The sequence below is a fragment of the Schistocerca nitens genome, chromosome 8, assembly GCF_023898315.1.
Source record: "Schistocerca nitens isolate TAMUIC-IGC-003100 chromosome 8, iqSchNite1.1, whole genome shotgun sequence".
Taxonomy (NCBI): Eukaryota; Metazoa; Arthropoda; class Insecta; order Orthoptera; family Acrididae; genus Schistocerca; species Schistocerca nitens.
Window position 1 is genome coordinate 351,137,402 of NC_064621.1, and position 22,031 is coordinate 351,159,432.

Consider the following 22,031-nt stretch of genomic DNA (forward strand, 5'->3'; position numbering starts at 1 on the left):
TTGGAATGTTTTGTCTAGCTTGCCTAGTTCCCTACACTGTTATAAATATACATTGATTTTCAGTCAAGTTTTGAAGATGAGTATATGGTAGAGCGAGGATGGTAAATCCTCTGAAACGTGCACGACAGCAAAATATTGGCACAAAACAAAACTCTCAATTTACTACTAAAGGAAGGTGATACAAAACCAATAAAATTCCATATTACAGTAATTTAATTTTTATTCACAGTATGTTCTAGTAAGCCACATTATCTGAGACAGTTTTACAAAATAATGTAATTTTTGGAAAATCTATCATTCGCATCTCTCATTGTGCTGAAGATAAGAGTCATCAGTTGGTGATCTTTCGGACGAACTCGTTGAGCGCAGATAACTTTCAAGTCACTCTTTTACATAGGAATGTTCTCGTGCCAGAACTCCATGCGCTCCTGGTCTTTGTTCTGCCTCAGTTCGTAGTCCGTCGTGATGTACAAGTAGTTTGTCGACGACACACTGAAAGGCTCCCACACGACGCTGTCGTTACCATAGTTTGGATCTCTGAAACATTACATTAGTCTCATTATCAGAAACTAATTAGCGCATGGATTCGTTCAACAAAACTCAATTTTGAGAGGAAAATTGTTGCAGAAATAGAATCAGAAATAATATCTTTCAGGTGAAGTGTGTAAACTACGAAATTGTACTTCTGAATCCATATACCGTTCTTTTTTCCATTCATTACACGCATAACATGTACGGAGAAGTAAACCTGTATCTGTTACACGAACTGTAAATTAAATTTTGACGCCATAGTCTACGGAGAGCAGCGACCTGATTTTATACGAGGGTTGACTGAAAAATAATGCCTTCACATTCGTAACTCTTCAACAGTTGGCAGCATTTGTTTGCGGCAGGTACTGGCTTGTTCCGTAGCCACGTCTCAACAGTTCCAGTTGGCCGTAAGCCTTAGCATTGAACGGTTGTGTTGTTACAGTGTAAAGTACGGAACCTTGCGCAGACGGTCGGCCAATGCGATTTAAGCAACGTGCAGTAATTGAATTCTTGACAGCTGCAGGTGTCACCCCAAAGGAGATTCATCAGAGAATGAAAGTAGTTTATGGTGATTGTGTTGATGTGAGTAGTGTGCGTCGTTGGGCGGGTAACTTTGAAGATGTTAAGGCGGGTAGATCTGACCTGTGTGACAAACAAGGAATTGGACGTTCTGTGACAGCAACCATCGAGTTTCAAAAGAAATATGTTGACAGATTGACTCAGGACGATCGTCGTATCACTCAGAGAGAAACTGCAAGCACAATCGGCATTTCACAAGAACGTGTGGGTCACATTATTGCTTTGCTTGGCTATCGGAAGATCTGTGCACGATGGGTACCCCGGATGCTGTCTCCTGAAATGAAAGCGCACAGGCTTGAAATTAGCCAGGAACTCCCCTTGCGTTACGAGAATGAAGGTGACGTCTTTCTCCATTCAGTTGTGACAGGAGACGAAACATCTTTATGCTTCTGATGAAGACAATACCAGCAGCTATGTCATCCGGTCGCGAAAGCCTTCATTCTATGAACGCACGAAGATGTTTTTACTATATGACCATAAAGCTCTATAAAGAAAAGACTAGAAAATATCAGGAGATGGCGAAACAGTTTTTGTAAAGTATTGATGACATTTCAAACTGCTAACAGTAGTAGACACGCTACACTAGTTGTTGAGCAACCATTAACTGTTAGAAACTTGCCGCAACACTTCCACGCGTTAATCTGTGAATAACCACGTCCCTTCTCAAATACTTCTAATGCACTATTTGGAAACCGATTTCCTCACAAAATTCAGAATATATGGTGCTAATATTAAACTAGAATTAAATAGATACATTTCGGTAACTATTACGCAAGTTGACAGTGTTTGAACTTCTATTTGTGTAACAACTTCCGGCAAAGCAATAGTCAGCTTTCAGCTACATACTAGTGGACATGGTTTTCTGGCTTTGGTTTTTTTCTCGTCTTTGACGTAAACATACCCATATTTGATGAAACTGCTCCAGCTGTTCACCATTCTTTGGCTAAGATCGCCTTCTACTGTTCCTGGTTCCCATTCTATAGCACTATCGTTTCTGTGGAAGATAAACGCTATTTCTGCTGCGTGTGGAGTACCTACAAAAGAAATTTGAAGCACTGACATTTCTATACATCTTACCAAGCAATTTAATCTTAGTACTGTTAATTTTGTTTTAATTTGCATGAAATGACGTTGTAATTGCTCATCGTTGGATACATTTTAAAAGAGTATCTAGGATTTACAGCCATCTATAACACGCCAATGGAAGGTGGTACCCAGAAAAACTGCTGAGTAATACATGACGATAATGAGAATGGTTTCTGTTACCCACACTCACTCACACACACACACACACACACACACACACAAGCACTCATACACAGAATGTCAGTCTATCAACTCTGAAAAAAATGTGTATTATGTCTCACAAAATTTATACTAAAATGAAAGCTAAAACAACAGTTCAGACACACAAGGTTTCATTATAACATAGACTGAAGCGCCAAAGATACTGATAGAGGCATGCATATTCAAACACAGAGATATGTAAACAGGCAGTGGCAGGTTAACAAGATTTAAGTGAGTTTGAACGTTATAGTCGGCGCACCAGCGATGGGACACAGCATGTCCGACGTAGCGATGAAGTGAGGATTTTCCCGTACATCATTTCGTGAGTGTACCGTGAATATCAAGAATCCGGTAAAACGTCAAATCTCTGACATCATAAGAACGAGACCAACGACGACTGAAAAGATTCGTTCAATGTGACGGAAGTGCAACCCTTCCACAGATTTTTGCAGATTTCAGTGGCGGGCCATCAGCAAGTGTCAGCGTGCGAACCATTCAACGAAACATCATCGATAAGGGCGTTCGGAGCCAAAGGCCCACTCGTGTACCCTTGGTGACTGCATGACATAAAACTTTACGCCTCGCCTGGGCCCATCAACACTGACAGTGGCCTGTTGATGACTGGAAACTTGTTGCCTGGTCGGACGAGTCTCGTTTCAAATTGTAGCGATCAGATGGACGTGTGCGGGTATGGAGACAACCTCATGAACCATGGACCCTGCGTGTCATCAGGGTACTGTTCAAGCTGGTGGAAGCTCTGTAATGGTGTGGGGCGCGAGCAGTTGGAGTGATATGGGACCTCTAATACGTTTAGATACGACTCTGAGAGGTGACACATACGTACACTTCCTGTCTGATCACCTGCATCCATTCATGTCCATTGTGCATTCCAGCGGACTTGGGCGATTCCAGCAGGACAATGCGACACCCCACACGTCCAGAATTGCTACAGAGAGGCTCCAGGAACTTTCTGCTGAGTTGAAACACTTCCGCTGCCCAAGACATGAACGTTATTGACCATACCTGGAATGCTTTGCAACGTGCTGTTCAGAAGAGATTCCACCCCCTCGTACTCTTACGGATTAGAATTCAAGGTGTCAGTTTCCTCCAGCACTACTTCAGACATAAGTCGAGTCCATGCCATGTCGTGTTGCGGCACTGCTGCTGCTCGCGGGGGCCCTACACGATATTAGGCAGGTGTACCAGTTTCTTTGGCTCTTCAGTGTATTACACCACCATGAGATGATTCCTTGGAAAAAATAAATGGGGTAATAAACATACAGTGGAAGGTCTAAAAATTTTTTGAAGGAGCTAGGTTCTTTGAAAGGTGAAAAATATATACTCCTAGTTTTTAAATACTTTGCACCATAGTACATTTCCTGCTGCTACAAATGAGGTGGTCATGAGTTTCGCTTCGGTCTTGCACTGGTAATTACTAACTGAATTAGTCACAGCATTCATAAAAGAGACATGCAATAGTTTAAAGAAGATGTAAAAGATAGTTTTCTAGTGCATGGAGAATTACATGTATGCTGGATTCTGAGGCAAATTATCGGCTATATTTCTCATGATACAGTAATCACGCAATTTTGTATATGTATCATAAGGAAATTACATTGTCGCCAGAATGGTGACAGGCAATGTGTTATCCAACAATAAATTGACGACCAGATGCAATAAGCATCATAACCTGCCGTTATGAGCAAATCTTCACAAGATACCATGAAGCATGCTCAGAAAATGAAATCCCCATTGTCTCGTCCAAATGGATCAGTCACAATCGTCCGACCGCCGAGTCGTCCGTGACGTCATTTGTGTGCTTGTGGAAGGACAGGAGTCAGCACTCCGCTCCTCCGGCCTCTGTCGACTTTGTAGACCTTGGAGCCGCTATTTCTCACTTATACAGCTTTCCAATTGGCGTCATTAAGCCGAGTGCACCCCATGGTAGTCTTCCCACCAAGGAAAAAACCTCTGGCACAATCAGCAATCGAAACCGGATCCTACACATAGAACCCAGACCACTGAGCTAAAAAATAAAAATGGAGATTGCAACCAGTCACACATTAAACAGAAGATTGTACCATGAATTGATTTGAACTTTGAGTTCCTATTCTTGAACCAAGTGCGATATCATGTATCGATATCAACTCACTGATGTATCAAGTTGGCAACAGAATTGCTAGTTTCCATCCAACACTACCAGTTGTGCGAGATCCAGCGGACCAAATGGGGTACACCCATTGAGCCATGCTTCCAGAAGCTAGCTACCACGTGCGCCCTCTGCCACCGCAATACAGGAGGGCCATCAGTAGCGGCTCAGCCAAATCGCGTTCAGAGCCACTTCACTACGTGTTGTTTCGCAGACCCTGCCTAGTCGACACTATAGTTCGTACTGTAGCACAGGGAGACAGGAAGCCTCTTCCTTGTGGACATTATAAACTGGATTCTATTTCCTGTTCCATCATTTGCAACGAGTCTATGTATGCTTGGTGAAATACAAGTTAAGTAAGTCTTCATTTTGCTGACTTACTTGCTCACTAACCGTTACTGCTCCTGTCCACCTTACCACGACAACTGCCGCACAACTCTGTAGCCCACCTCTCCTTACTATTGTGTGAAGTTATACACAACAACAAGGATAGTTAACACAAAACTGATCATTAAAACTGATACATAACTGGAAAATAGTGTACTACGTACTTGGATATGCAAATGATCATCATTTCGCCGCTAGTGCAGCTAGCAGGCAACTGTAACACCATTTACTTTCTGTGCATATGGGAAGATAACACTGCTTTTTTATCATTCAGAAACCTTATTTGATTGTTGGTTGTTGAGAGAAGATCCTGTTAGACCTCGTATAAGAATGAAAAATCTCTACCAGTTTGTTTCTGAATTCGATGGTGGTAAGATCCTGATCTGTCGAGAGTACAGGTAATGGCTGCAAGATATTGCCGTTCGCATTGACCAGGGCCCCATCGCTATCATGCAGATATGGAACTGACGGCTCCAGAAGGACCATGCCTAGTGCCATATAGGATATCAAAGGCCCACGCGACTAGCGCCCAAGAGGACTGTGCAGGATCGTACAGTCTCATCATGTAACTTGAGTCAGGAAATGGATTTGTTTGGAGCAAGACAAGTATACACACTGACAGTGCGACATTTCTGGAACACCATGGAATGTGATCAAGGCGACCATTGTAGCGGCGTAAAAAGAGTGAAGGAAAGAAGCCGCCATTGGCGGTTGGCATGCGATTCCCCATCCCAATTGAAGACAAAAGTGTATCTAGCAAAACCTAGTCCCGCCAGTAGGTTTGATAAAAATTCGATTTAAGAAACGAGGTTCTGGCAGGGTCCTAACGTTTCTTTTTTCTTTTTTTTAGCTGAAGCTTCAAATTGTATTCAGTTTACACCTCCACAATGCGGTATTTGTGTATTTATTTCTATTACTAGTACCTTTATTTAAACATTAAGACCTAACATGCACTTCTTGCAGACGTAAACGACCACTTTGTTTCATCCACGACACGAAAACAGCCAATAGAAAATAATAGTGGATACAGCAACATCTTCTGTATCCACTGAGGTACAAAAAACAATAGTTATGCTACGCTAGAATGCACATTGTGCTGACCAAGTAATCGCATTCTGTACGTTTGATATCCAGGTTTACTTGATAGAGCAGGTACGTACACGTTCGAGCAACATTTTTTTTATAGAATATGTAAAAGCGACTCCCTTTCTTTTGCAAACACTTCGCCACTCGCAAGATCATACTTTGCTGGACCCTACGCAACACATCTGCTTCTACCACTGCCGAAGCGGCATGCACGCGAACCATGAGATCGTGTACATCCATGGATGGAGTACTATAAACTAATTCCTTCCCCTGTCCCAGAAATAAACCGATTTCTCTGGAATCACTTCATTTAAATAGTTATCCATATTGATTCCAAATGTGGCCGCGCACGGTCATGCTGAAACCATACCTCTCACCGAACACGAACTGGAGCGTTTTCTAATGCGTTGAGCAAAGTAATGCAAAGAAACGCACGGTACGGGAGCGCATTCAGCTTTTCCAGCAATAGGTGAGGACCCGAAAGCACACAAGTTTATGCCAAAGCCTGCTTGAAAGCCACATTGACGGATGATACATGGGTTGTGTTCCGAAAAGTAATAGCTGTTGTGGGAAGTTTGAAAATACTTTCAAGAGTGAAGCTAGATTCTTTAGTCCATATCACGTTATATATAAAACATTCGTTGTCTTCCACTTCGCGCAAAAACCATTCACAAAACTGCACCCGTTGTATGCGATTTTCTTGGCACTGGTGTTGAGTTAACGTGTAGTGATATGGATTCAGTTCTTCTTCGTGAAACACTTCGACAACCAGTCTTGGAGATATCTCGAATTGCCTTGCAATTTCACGAGTACTTAGCCGAATTTATGGGTGAACTGTTTCAAGACCTGTGTCCTCTCTGGAGTACGTCTACACCTTGAACGACCTCTGTCCATTACTTGCGTACGAAGGTTACCTGTTCCCCGAAGGCGTTGATCCAAACGACGAAAAAACTTTCTTTGCAGAATGGCGTCTTTAATGGTACCACGCACCACACGCACGAGCAGGAGCATCAGCTTGGTTGTCGGTTGCACCCAGCTCCAAATCGTAAGGACGTATTCATCGTTTGTGTTCTCCACTGGGAAGCCGCCCTACATGAACTTGATAGGACCAATTATGGTTGTGCACTGCGCGGTTAGTAGACACATGCATTCAGTTTAATAGATCCCACTGTCATGTGCTAGGCTATTGTCATGTCACAAAATGATGTCCTAATTATAAACGACGAGAGCTAGGGAACAGACATACAAAAGAATAAAAAAAAGAACCTGACGAGGATTTGTACCGTAACTCAATGATGGAGGTGCGCTGATGTTGCAGTAGTCTACTCAGTGAGCTACGGCGGCTGGTACGGTAGCGCACCTAACACAAGTTTGTTTGTACAGCCTGATGCGCTGCACGATCTGACAGTTGCCAGCTACTACACTCCTGGAAATGGAAAAAAGAACACATTGACACCGGTGTGTCAGACCCACCATACTTGCTCCGGACACTGCGAGAGGGCTGTACAAGCAATGATCACACGCACGGCACAGCGGACACACCAGGAACCGCGGTGTTGGCCGTCGAATGGCGCTAGCTGTGCAGCATTTGTGCACCGCCGCCGTCAGTGTCAGCCAGTTTGCCGTGGCATACGGAGCTCCATCGCAGTCTTTAACACTGGTAGCATGCCGCGACAGCGTGGACGTGAACCGTATGTGCAGTTGACGGACTTTGAGCGAGGGCGTATAGTGGGCATGCGGGAGGCCGGGTGGACGTACCGCCGAATTGCTCAACACGTGGGGCGTGAGGTCTCCACAGTACATCGATGTTGTCGCCAGTGGTCGGCGGAAGGTGCACGTGCCCGTCGACCTGGGACCGGACCGCAGCGACGCACGGATGCATGCCAAGACCGTAGGATCCTACGCAGTGCCGTAGGGGACCGCACCGCCACTTCCCAGCAAATTAGGGACACTGTTGCTCCTGGGGTATCGGCGAGGACCATTCGCAACCGTCTCCATGAAGCTGGGCTACGGTCCCGCACACCGTTAGGCCGTCTTCCGCTCACGCCCCAACATCGTGCAGCCCGCCTCCAGTGGTGTCGCGACAGGCGTGAATGGAGGGACGAATGGAGACGTGTCGTCTTCAGCGATGAGAGTCGCTTCTGCCTTGGTGCCAATGATGGTCGTATGCGTGTTTGGCGCCGTGCAGGTGAGCGCCACAATCAGGACTGCATACGACCGAGGCACACAGGGCCAACACCCGGCATCATGGTGAGGGGAGCGATCTCCTACACTGGCCGTACACCACTGGTGATCGTCGAGGGGACACTGAATAGTGCACGGTACATCCAAACCGTCATCGAACCCATCGTTCTACCATTCCTAGACCGGCAAGGGAACTTGCTGTTCCAACAGGACAATGCACGTCCGCATGTATCCCGTGCCACCCAACGTGCTCTAGAAGGTGTAAGTCAACTACCCTGGCCAGCAAGATCTCCGGATCTGTCCCCCATTGAGCATGTTTGGGACTGGATGAAGCGTCGTCTCACGCGGTCTGCACGTCCAGCACGAACGCTGGTCCAACTGAGGCGCCAGGTGGAAATGGCATGGCACGCCGTTCCACAGGACTACATCCAGCATCTCTACGATCGTCTCCATGGGAGAATAGCAGCCTGCATTGCTGCGAAAGGTGGATATACACTGTACTAGTGCCGACATTGTGCATGCTCTGTTGCCTGTGTCTATGTGCCTGTGGTTCTGTCAGTGTGATCATGTGATGTATCTGACCCCAGGAATGTGTCAATAAAGTTTCCCCTTCCTGGGACAATGAATTCACGGTGTTCTTATTTCAATTTCCAGGAGTCTAGTTTTCATACATGTGTTTTCAAAGTGCACCCGCTCTGATTGCACTAGATAAACGTTTGCCTTGAATCTTGATGAGGAATCGCATTGCGATCTCCAAAACTCCTGCATTTTTTCTTCGCCCCGTATATATATGCCGAGAGAGGCAGCCGAAAGTGGTGCGCCCCACAACACTGCACGCATGAATAGTTCCCCGCCGTATTCTCAGATGAGTCCCAGTTCTTCCTAATGCATCACGATAGACATACCCGCACCGATGAGAAAAAATGTTGCCAGAGTGCATTCGTCTTTTTCATCGACTGAGAGTATGGAACGCCACTGGGTACACAACACTAATTTGGACAACAAACTTTACACTTCTGACATTAACGCAGTTGGTTGTGCCCTACCTTTCAGTTCTCCGTGACGTTATGTTTGAACAAGGCAACACAGGTTCGTATGTTGCCTACACTGTGTAGAACTACCTCTATACCGTGGATTTTCGGCTATTTCCCTCATCAGCGCGTTCTCCATATCTTTGTCATTGAAAACATCTGGTCATGGGTTACGGGCACAATGTCATTCGTCAGCCACTACGACCGATGAGCGCTGGCATACGGATGAATCAGCGTGGAATGGCGTACCCGTATCTGTCACCCAAACTCAGTTTGATTCGATGCCCAGACAGGTTGGAGCCAGTTTTGCTGCCATAGGTAGCAACCTTTTGTCCTAATTTTTCACATCCTCTATACCCCTAAATCACCTACAGATATAAACACAAACTCTTCCTGGTAAACTCTTCCTGGTATACACACCATAAGTAAAATTTAGTTACTTACTGTTCTTGTTTTAGTGGCTAGCAGTGTAGTTGCTGAGAATTTTAAATTTACTAAAATATGAAAATTACACTCCTGCACACGGATTCGTAAACTCTTTCGTTGTTTCTTATTTTTGCCGGTATTATCCGCTGTCTTCACAGGGTCGTTATGTTTATATTGATGTGGCAACCTTAGTGACAGACGTTGCCGTATGTCCTTCCTGTCGCTATCAGTTAGCCCCTCACCCGGACTGAATTTCTGTAACCCGTTTCCGTGCATCTAGTGTTGTCACATGTGAAAGAGGGTGAACGTCTTCGAGATGTTTCTAATCGTGTACTGTGGCCGAGCGGTTCTACACGCTTGAGTCCGGAACCGCGCGACCGCTACGGTCGCAGGTTCGAATCCTGCCTCGGGCATGGAGGTGTGTGATATTCTTAGGTTAGTTAGGTTTAACTAGTTCTAAGTTCTAGGGGACTGATGACCTCAGATGTTAAGTCCCATAGTGCTTAGAGCCATTTGAACCATCTAATCGTGTAACTGAGACGCTACATGGGTTACAGTCCAGTATTCAGCAAGACTAATGTGAGAAGCCGACTAAAAGCCACATCCAGGTTGGCTGACACCGACCCCCGTCCATAATCAGCCGGATGGATTCCATCCGGGACCAGCGCCTCTCCCCCAACGCCGGAGGCAACCTACTGACGCTCGCTTAGCTATCCGAGCCGACCTCGGAATCGTCTACTGGTGCACTTGTATGAAACAGTATACATATCGTTAAAAAAATCTAGCTATACAAATTATTGCCAAATGTTCGAAACATTGATGTAACGGCAAAAATAAGACTTAGGGCATCGAAAATATTTCGGAACATTCTTCTCGATCCAGGTTGAGATTCATAAATGGAAAGTAGTTCAGCCCTTACAATGAGGTGACAGAAGTCATGGAATAGCGACATGCACACATACAGATGGCGGTTCTACCGTTTACACAAGGCATACAATGGCTGCACGACGGGAATTAACAGACTTGGAATGGTAGTTGGAGCTAGACGCTTGGGAAATTCCACTTCGGAAATCGTTAGGGAATTCAGCATTCCGAGATCCACAGTGTCAAGAGTGTACCGAGAACAGAAAATTGCAGGCATTACCTCTCATCACGGAAAACGCAGTGGCCGACAGATTCACTTTATGACTGAAAGCGGCCGCGTTTTCTTAGCGTTGTCAGTGCTAACAACCAAGCAACATTACATGAAATAACCGTAGAAATCAATGTGGGACATACGATGAACCTATCCGTTAGGACAGTGCGGCGAAATTTCGCGTCAGTAGACTGTGGCAGCAGACGAGCAACGCGATTGCCTTTGCTAACACCACGACATCACCTTCAACGCCTCTCCTGGACCCTCCACGACTGGAAAACCGTGGCCTGGTCAGATGAGTCCCGACTTCAGTTGGTAAGAACTGATGCTAGGTTTCGAGTGCAGTGGAGACTTCGCGAAGCCATGGACCAAAGTTGTCAACAAGACGCTGCGCAAGTTAGTGGTGGCTCCATAATGGTGTGGGCTGTCTTTAGATGGAATGGACTGAGTGCTCTGGTCTAACTGAACCGATCATTGACTGGAAATGGATATGTTCGGCTACCTACGAGACAGTTTGCAACCATCCATTGACTTCAGGATGCCATTACAATCGCCATGTCACCGGACCACAAATGTTCGCGATTACTTTGAAGGACATTTTGGACAAGTCGAGCGAATGATTTGCCTTCCCCCCAGATCACCCATGAATCCCATCGAACATTTACAGGTCATAATCGAGAGGCCAGTTCCTGCACAAAATCTTGCACTGGTAACACTTTCGCAATTATGGACGCCTATACAGGCAGACAGCATGGCTCAATATTTCTACAGGGGGCTTCCAACGACCTGTTGAGTCCATGTCACGTCGAGTCGCTGCACTACGTCAGGCAAAAGGAGGTACGACAGGATATTAGGACGTATCCCATGACTTTTGCCACTCCAGTGTATTAGCCTCTATATAATGTTGTGGAATCATGTAGTGGATCAGGTGCAGCGTATGAAAGGTATTTTGTAAGACAGTTGTTGTACACATACTGAGGAAGTAATATCTTCAATTTAGTCCTGCAACACGTAAAGATATTCAAATATCATTTGGGTTCCATCGAGCCTGTAATTTGGCGGACTTCGAATATGACCTAAAGGTTTAAGACAGGTCGGGCAGGAGAAGTACCTACGTATACGAGAGTCTACTTTTCAAAGAGGACAGATGAGCCTGCGCTGCTTTGAAAATTTTGGTAAAGTTTCAGCACTTATTCTGGCAAGTAAACGTATGATAGAGGACATGGTCGTTAATATCCTATTTTTACGAATTTTCTGAGCGTTTGATTAGCCAAATAGAAACTGCCCTTTTTACTATAAGTGACATTGTATGCTGCATCTTGTGCATCAGCCTCTGCTTAGAAATACTAGGTCAGTGACAAACGAATATTATGCGAATATTTAATTGTTAACAGGCTTATTATTTTGCTATTTCTATTCTGTAGGTCGTTGTTTCCATGAGGGTGATGTCTGTTACTAAGAATGTTTAGGTTGAATGAAGAGAATAGAAAAAGAAATATTAATATTCGTATCAATAACAGTGTGCTCGAAAGGTATACTTGCTGCTTAGCCCTGTCTTGGCTTCAGTACATCTGACTTTTCTATATGAAAATACCGTACATTTTTTTGGCAAAGAGCTGTCCTTATTTATTTGGACAACCTAGATTTGACTTGTAGAACAAACATACAACAGACTAACGGGTAAAATATGTTTAGGGAGACGCACAGTGCGTTCAATTATTACAGCTATTTTTGAATGGGTTGTATTGCTTATTGCCCTCCACGAGACAGCGAATTTGTGGACTTTATTGGGGTAAGTGAGCAATGAGCAAACCTGAAACCATTACAAGCTTTTTCTCTAGTTCCGTAATGTTTCAACATACGGTAATGATGATTTCTATATGATACTAATTGATTAAAAAGAGAGAGCAACAGAGAGATTATGAAAGCGAGTTCCTTTCTAACGCATTTAAGTCAGCCAATCAGATTGTTCCGCGCGCAACTTCAAGCACTTGCACGCACTGAAATGCTGTAACGCACAGACGTTTGTGGGTTAACATTTGTTCAAAGGTCCATTACCAGCTACATACAAATGGTAGACAGGAAGGAAGTATGGGCTGTTTACCGTAAGTGGCGTTGCCTACATTGGAGCCACGGTAGTCGAAGAGGTAGTAGAATACTGGCTGGTCGGACAGCTGCGACACGTATCTCACCAGAGAGTCTGTCGGCTCTGCGAAGTGCTGGTCAGTCGCTAGCTGCAACACGCAAAAGTGCTTTCGTTTATTTATTTATTTTTGGTTTTGGACAGCAAACATCATATAGCCAACAGTGGCTACGAGAGTACCATATTAACATTACTGCATTTTCCACAGTATAACAAAAAAAAAGTTCGATATACAAACATAAGTTCTTAATGTAAAATAAAAACACTCAAAGACGAACACCACAGCCGTCAGTATTTACAATAGTGCCAAGTTAACATTAGTGCAATTTTCACAATAGAACAAGGATAAGAGTGTGAAGTACAATGATAAGTTCACCATATAAATTTAAAAAACCGCAAAAGTACGACCCAGGGTTCGAACTGGGACGGTTGCTGAGTAGAATGACGTCCACATCAACTTATAATCCAAAGCTGGACAACGGCGTCGTTTACAACGATAAGTTCTTAACGCAAAGTAAAAACACAAAATGATGTTCCAATTTACGAACGAGCTGGTCCCATTGGAGGACAAGATCCACACAACTTATAGATCAAAGTTGGACATCGGTGTCTTTTAAATATTTCGCGAACAAATGATTCCTACACACTGACAGAAAAAAATTGCAACATCAACAAACAGTTGCGCGACATAATTAAAGTTGGTAGGCATGTTTCTACATCTGAAAGACGACGTCTATTCAAATTTCGCGCCAGTCGTATAAGAGTGGAGTTAGTGGCGCAAATCATTCATCATCATTTTCTTTGGGCCTTTGTCCCGCTTCAACGCGGGGTCGGCCTTGTTACTACGGATGTGGCGGTGTTCGTTGCAGAGGGTGGCCAGATGCCCTTCCCGTCGCTACCCCGAACCCCCTGGGACGGAATCAGTGCGCCCCGGCTGTCTACGTCCAGTGTAAACCATGATAGTGCGAACGTTTTCAAATGTCTCCGAGTCGTGTAACTAAGGCGGAACGTGGGGACCAGGTCGGTATTCTCCTAGCGGGATGTGGGAAACCGCCTAAAAACCACTTCCAGACTGGCCAGCATACCAGCCCTCGTCGTTAATCCGGCAGGCGGATTCTATCCGGGGCCAGCGCGCCTACCCGAGTCCAGGAAGCAGCGCATTAGCACTCTTTTTTTATGACCTATTTAAGTATATTTAAATTTTATAATTAATAGTTTAACATTGCGGGGATGAGACATAAAATGAAAAAAAAATTGCGAGCAGTGGGAATCGAACCCGGGTCCGCTGCTTGATAAGCCTTTACCTAATTTTTTTTATTTTTTTCCTGCCAACTTTTTTATACATATTTTTTTATTTTTTATTTTTTATTTTTTCTCTTTATTTTTTTATTTTTTTTTTAAACTTCCGACCCCTTTTTTTCTATTTTTTTTAATTTTCCCCCTTTTTTCCTCTTATTTTAAAGCCCCTTAGGAAAATGGAACTACCAACAAAAACTAAGTGCCACCGCCACTTTTCATCCCATAACAAAAAAATCCCCCCCCATGAACCATGGACGTTGCCGTTGGTGGGGAGGCTAGCGTGCCTCAGCGATACAGATAGCCGTACCGTAGGTACAACCACAACGGAGGGGTATCTGTTGAGAGGACAGACAAACGTGTGGTTCCTGAAGAGGGGCAGCAGCCTTTTCAGTAGTTGCAAGGGCAACAGTCTGGATGATTGACTGATCTGGCCTTGTAACAGTAACCAAAACGGCCTTGCTGTGCTGGTACTGCGAACGGCTGAAAGCAAGGGGCAACTACGGCCGTAATTCTTCCCGAGGGCATGCAGCTTTACTGTATGATTAAATGATGATGGCGTCCACTTGGGTAAAATATTCCGGAGGTAAAATAGTCCCCCATTCGGATCTCCGGGCGGGGACTACTCAAGAGGATGTCGTTATCAGGAGAAAGAAAACTGGCATTCTACGGATCGGAGCGTGGAATGTCAGATCCCTTAATCAGGCAGGTAGGTTAGAAAATTTAAAAAGGGAAATGGATAGGTTAAAGTTAGATATAGTGGGAATTAGTGAAGTTCGGTGGCAGGAGGAACAAGACTTCTGGTCAGGTGACTACAGGGTTATCAACACAAAGTCAAATAGGGGTAATGCAGGAGTAGGTTTAATAATGAATAGGAAAATAGGAATGCGGGTAAGCTACTACAAACAGCATAGTGAACGCATTATTGCGGCCAAGATAGATACGAAGCCCACACCTACTACAGTAGTACAAGTTTATATGCCAACTAGCTCTGCAGATGACGAAGAAATTGAAGAAATGTATGATGAAATAAAAGAAATTATTCAGATAGTGAAGGGAGACGAAAATTTAATAGTCATGGGTGACTGGAATTCGAGTGTAGGAAAAGGGAGAGAAGGAAACGTAGTAGGTGAATATGGATTGGGGCTAAGAAATGAAAGAGGAAGCCGTCTGGTAGAATTTTGCACAGAGCACAACTTAATCATAGCTAACACTTGGTTTAAGAATCATGATAGAAGGTTGTATACATGGAAGAACCCTGGAGATACTAAAAGGTATCAGATAGATTATATAATGGTAAGACAGAGATTTAGGAACCAGGTTTTAACTTGTAAGACATTTCCAGGGGCAGATGTGGACTCTGACCACAATCTATTGGTTATGACCTGTAGATTAAAAATGAAGAAACTGCAAAAAGGTGGGAATTTAAGGAGATGGGACCTGGATAAACTGAAAGAACCAGAGGTTGTACAGAGTTTCAGGGAGAGCATAAGGGAACAATTGAGAGTAATGGGGGAAAGAAATACAGTAGAAGAGGAATGGGTAGCTTTGAGGGATGAAGTAGTGAAGGCAGCAGAGGATCAAATAGGTAAAAAGACGAGGGCTAGTAGAAATCCTTGGGTAACAGAAGAAATATTGAATTTAATTGATGAAAGGAGAAAATATAAAAATGCAGTAAATGAAACAGGCAAAAAGGAATACAAACGTCTCAAAAATGAGATCGACAGGAAGTGCAAAATGGCTAAGCAGAGATGGCTAGAGGACAAACGTAAGGATGTAGAGGCTTGTCTCACTAGGGGTAAGATAGATACTGCCTACAGGAAAATTAAAGAGACCTTTGGAGATAAGAGAACCACTTGTATGAACATCAAGAGCTCAGATGGAAACCCAGCTCTAAGCAAAGAAGGGAAAGCAGAAAGGTGGAAGGAGTATATAGAGGGTCTATACAAGGGCGATGTACTTGAGGACAATATTATGGAAATGGAAGAGGATGTAGATGAAGATGAAATGGGAGATACGATACTGCGTGAAGAGTTTGACAGAGCACTGAAAGATCTGAGTCGAAACACGGCCCCCGGAGTAGACAACATTCCATTGGAACTACTGACGGCCTTGGGAGAGCCAGTCCTGACAAAACTCTACCATCTGGTGAGCAAGATGTATGAAACAGGTGAAATACCCTCAGACTTCAAGAAGAATATAATAATTCCAATCCCAAAGAAAGTAGGTGCTGACAGATGTGAAAATTACCGAACAATCAGTTTAATAATTCACGGCTGCAAAATACTAACGCGAATTCTCTACAGATGAATGGAAAAACTGGTAGAAGCCGACCTCGGGGAAAATCAGTTTGGATTCCGTAGAAATATTGGAACACGTGAGGCAATACTGACCCTATGACTTATCTTAGAAAATAGATTAAGGAAAGGTAAACCTACGTTTCTAGCATTTGTAGACTTAGGGAAAAATTTTGACAATGTTGACTGGAATACCCTCTTTCAAATTCTGAAGGTAGTGGGGGTAAAATACAGGGAGCGAAAGGCTATTTATAATTTGTACAGAAACCAGATGGCAGTTATAGGAGTCGAGAGGCACGAAAGAGAAGCAGTGGTTGGGAAGGGAGTGAGACAGGGTTGTAGCCTCTCCCCGATGTTATTCAATCTGTATATTGAGCAAGCAGTAAAGGAAACAAAAGAAAAATTCGGAGTAGGTATTAAAATCCATGGAGAAGAAATAAAAACTTTGAGGTTCGCCGATGACATTGTAATTCTGTCAGAGACAGCAAAGGACTTGGAAGAGCAGTTGAACGGAATGGATGGTGTCTTGAAGGGAGGATATAAGATGAACATCAACAAAAGCAAAACGAGGATAATGGAATGTAGTCGAATTAAGTCGGGTGATGTTGAGGGTATTAGATAAGGAAATGAGACACTTAAAGTAGTAAAGGAGTTTTGCTATTTGGGGAGCAAAATAACCGATGATGGTCGAAGTAGAGAGGATATAAAATGTAGACTGGCAATGGCAAGGAAAGCATTTCTGAAGAAGAGAAATTTGTTAACATCGAGTATAGATTTAAGTGTCAGGAAGTCATTTCTGAAAGTATTTGTATGGAGTGTAGCCATGTGTGGAAGTGAAACATGGACGGTAAATAGTTTGGACAAGAAGAGAATAGAAGCTTTCGAAATGTGGTGCTACAGAAGAATGCTGAAGATTAGATGGGTAGATCACATAACTAATGAGGAGGTACTGAATAGGATTGGGGAGAAGAGAAGTTTGTGGCACAACTTGACCAGAAGAAGGAATCGGTTGGTAGGACATGTTCTGAGGCATCAAGGAATCACCAATTTAGTATTGGAGGGCATCGTGGAGGGTAAAAATCGTAGGGGGAGACCAAGAGATGAATACACTAAGCAGATTCAGAAGGATGTAGTTTGCAGTAGGTACTGGGAGATGAAGAAGCTTGCACAGGATAGAGTAGCATGGAGAGCTGCATCAAACCAGTCTCAGGACTGAAGACCACAACAACAACAACAACAACAACAAAATCTGGTCCACTTCAGGCGTTGGCTCCTGACTAAGCCTACCCCAGAGAGCTGCCTGTATACCAGGGGAAATATGGGAAATCAAGGTTAGGGCTATCCTTACAAACAAAACAAAATCTTCCTTTTTCTGAATTTTATTTTTATTTTTTTTGTTTATTTTTGTTGTGTAATATGTTGAGTCACGTCTTCTCGAAATTGATGTGTTCCGTTCAATTGTTCAGAAATGTTCATTGGTTCAAACAGGATACCTTCTTCTCTCTTGGCTGAACACATTCCAGCTGCGAGGCGGGTCGTGGAAAGCACTCCCAAGGAAATTTGAGAAAAATTGTCTGTATTTTGGGTGACGGACAACGACAGAATGACGGTCATTGAGGTATTTCCAAAAATCCAGTCACTCTCAGCTATATGGTTCAAATGACTCTGAGCACTATGGGACTTAACAGCTGTGGTCATCAGTCCCCTAGAACTTAGAACTACTTAAACCTAACTAACCTAAGGACATCACACACATCCATGCCCGAGGCAGGATTCGAACCTGCGACCGTAGCAGTCGCGCGGTTCCGGACTGCGCGCCTAGAACCCTCTCAGCTATACTGGCGGTTTGGAGCTAGTAGCGCAAATATGAGCATGCAAATCAGATTTGTTTTAAATACACTCTGTAACGATCGTGAGCGTTAGTAACCCTTGGTACTGGGCGTGCTGAGTTCATGTTACTCAAAAATGCCTTTAAGGCGACAAAGCCGTAATTATCAACACCTCACTGACTTTGCAGGTAGTGTAATAGAGTTACGAGAAGCTGCATGCTCCGTGTGCAGTACTGCAGAAAAATTTGGTAGGAATGTAGCCACTTTATGTAATTCATGGCAGCGGTGGTCACGGGACTGTACAGTCGCAAGAAGATCGGGCTCCAGACAGCCACGTGGTACTACCAACACGGAAAATCAGCGAGTTCGGCTTATGGCTCTGGCGCATCGTGATGCAGCTGCAGCAGCAATTTGAGCAGCTCCTGGCACCACAGTGACACAACGAACTGTTACAAATCGATTACTTCAAAGACAGCTCCGAGCCAGGACGCCCTGTGGTGTGCTTTCCACCGACCCCAAACCGCCAACATTTGCGACTTCAGTGGTGTCAAGCGAGAGCTCATTGGATGGCAGAGTGGAGGTCAACTGTGTTTTCTGATGAAAGCTGGCACTGGCTCTCTGCCAGTGATGGCTGTGTATTGGTTAGGAGAAGGCCAGTTGAGGATCTGCAACAAACCAGTCTGCTTGCTAGACACAATGGACCTATCCCTGGAGCCATCGTCTGAGGTGTGATCTCGCATGACAGCAGGAGCACTCTCGTCGTTATCACATACACCCTAACTGCAAATTTCTACGTCAATCTGTGATTCGACCTGTCATGCTGCCATTCATGAACGGTATTCCATGGGGTGTTTTCCTCCAGGATAACACTCGCCGCCGGCCGCTGGTGGCCGAGCGGTTCTGGCGCTACAGTCTGGAACCGCGCGACCGCTACGGTCGCAGGTTCGAATCCTGCCTCGGGCATGGATGTGTGTGTTGTCCTTAGGTTAGTTAGGTTTAAGTAGTTCTAAGTTCTAGGGGACTTATGACCTCAGCAGTTGAGTCCCATAGTGCTCAGAGCCATTTGAACCATTTTTGATAACACTCGCCCACATACCGCTGTTGTAACCCAACATGCTCTACACAGTATCAACACGTTGCCTTGGCCTGCTCGATCACCAGATCTATCTCCCGTCAAGCACCTATGGGGATTCCTTCGGATGACAACTCCAGCGTCATCCACAAACAGCGTTAACCATTCCTGTATTAATAGACCAAGTGGAATAGGCATGAAATTCCATCCCACAAACAGACATCCGGCAGCCGTGTAACACCATGCATGCATGTTTCCACTCTCACGTTCAACATTCTGGCTGTACTCCTATTATTAATGTACTAGCATTTCACATTTGCAACTGCTTGTCTCCCGGTTACGTTAACATGTGATCTTGCAAGGTTATTCGCTTAAATATGTTACCTAGACAAATGTATACCGGTATTTTCGTTACTCTACATTAATTATTTTTTGTTGTTGAGTTCTTTTTGGTCAGTGTTTATATCGAACAGGTGAGGAAGTACCAGCTCGTAACCAATGTTTTGTACAAGACCACCTGTGATTCAGATCCTTTACCACCGTTATACTCTGATCATAGTGCCGAGAAGCTAAGATTTTCAGTCGTTGTAGGTAGGCGGGGTAACACCCGCACCCAAGCTTCATGCTGATGAGAGATGTACATAACGTCTACAAAGCATCAAAGAGGTGAACCATGGCAGAGAAGAGACATTCGATTGTATGGCCACCAGATGGCCGTTCTTGTAGTGCTGGAATATGTGCCATTCACAATTCTGGACGTGATAAGCAGCTTTCTTGACCATCGGGATGAAATCCTTACAAGCGATTGGTATTGCGCCGAACTGTACTTCCGTAATACTTCTCTCAGCGAGGAAAATGCTTTGGTGCCCTTTTATCCAAAGTAAGTGGACGTCAAAGGCCAGTGCCTTCACGTCTATTACGTCCTGTTTATCAAACGCTGGATGTTGTAGTTTCTGCAACACACTTTGGGAGTCCGCGAGGATAAATACAAGCTGGAAAGTCTGCGTTCAGTAATAAATAGTCACCCTCATGTCAGGTAACTCCACTGTGTAGATAGACGATTCCAGGCAGAAGTGCAAACATTTGGTATGTGTCGCTAGAGAGGCTGAAGGAAAAAAATATTTACCTGTAATGTTTGCAACAGTTATTCTTAATGGGGAAATGAATTAAAGACAACTACAATGTAGGCTGAGGACAGCATCGATTTGCCGTTACAGGGATACCTCAGGTTACTAGAAACTTCTCTCTCGACAGTGTACGAGACCAGCCAAACAGGATTCTGGTCAGAGGATGACGGGGACGAGGAAAATATTATTTCGTAGTGGAGTGTTCATTCCACCGCATTACTAAAATATTATAATTATGCTACCTACATGTCTTTCGATCAATTCAGACATGTTGTGAGCTAACTCTGTGGTCCAGCCATATGCCTGCTCTATCTCGTTGCCAGTAGGCTGTAGTGGCGACACTGTAGAATTTCTCTGGCCGATACGTCGTACAGGGAGCTGCTGTTTGGACAATTTAGTTACATATACTAAACCCTGAGCGGGCGTTGGCCATGTCTCGGCGACATAGGTATATCTTCGCTCGCATGTAGTAGTCAATATGATAAGCATGATATATTACAGCCTGCTTGAATAATTAAAGGCAAGCCATTAATTAACGTTTATTTGAGGTAGGTAAACGTACTGTCTTCCAGAAATCGACTTTGATGACTTCAAACAAAAATTAATCGTTATGTGGCATAATTTGAAAGTTCCTATGCCCTCTATTAAGTTTCGAGAGGGTGTGTTTCTGGATGAGGTATCGAATATATTGCTTCCCCCTACTTATACCTCCCGAGGAAATCACGAATGTAAAATTAGAGAGATTCGATCGCGCACGGAGGCTTTCCGGCAGTCGTTCTTCCCGCGATTCATACGCGACTGGAACAGGAAACAGAGGTGATGGCAGTGGCAAGTAAAGTGCCCTCCGCCACACACCGTTGGGTGGCTTGCGGAGTGTAAATGTAAATGTAGATGTAGCCAAATGAACAGCTTCATAGCGTGTTGGTCCACGGAGCTGGCGCCCAATAGTGTCCCAGATGTTCAAAAAATGGTTCAAATGGCTCTGAGCACTATGGGACTCAACTGCTCAGGTCATAAGTCCCCTAGAACTTAGAACTACTTAAACCTAACTAACCTAAGGACAACACACACATCCATGCCCGAGGCAGGATTCGAACCTGCGACCGTAGCGGTCGCGCGGTTCCAGACTGTAGCGCCAGAACCGCTCGGCCACCAGCGGCCGGCTGTCCCAGATGTGTTCTATTATATTCATGTCAGGCGAATATGGTGGCCAAGATATCAACGTCATTACCACGCTACTCAGTCAACAGTAGAACGATTGTGTGCGCATGACACGAATAATTATCCTGGTGGAAGATGCCATCGTCTCAGGGAAAGATATCAGTGATGCAGGGATGCATGTGGTTCGCAATAAGTTTCACTCAGGATGATGGCGTTTCTCGACATGACCATCGATCTGGTGTACCAATGAAGGTGATTCCTCCGAGTAGGTGACAAATTTTCATTGATTCTCAGTACAATCTCAATGATCC

The 22,031-nt window shown here is 44.4% G+C and overlaps 1 protein-coding gene across 1 annotated transcript in view; it reads right to left on the bottom strand.

Annotated features, from left to right (window-relative positions):
• Positions 1-202: 202 nt before the first annotated feature.
• The window catches only part of LOC126198498 (venom carboxylesterase-6-like), a 109,365-nt gene continuing 87,536 nt past the window's right edge, over positions 203-22,031 (bottom strand). The window contains exons 8-10 of the mRNA XM_049934872.1: positions 12,900-13,029; positions 2,012-2,144; positions 203-537 (exon numbers count right to left, since the gene is read on the bottom strand). Coding sequence (XP_049790829.1) covers positions 390-537; positions 2,012-2,144; positions 12,900-13,029 — 411 coding nt within the window. The 3' untranslated portion in view covers positions 203-389. The remainder of the gene's footprint in view (positions 538-2,011; positions 2,145-12,899; positions 13,030-22,031) is intronic.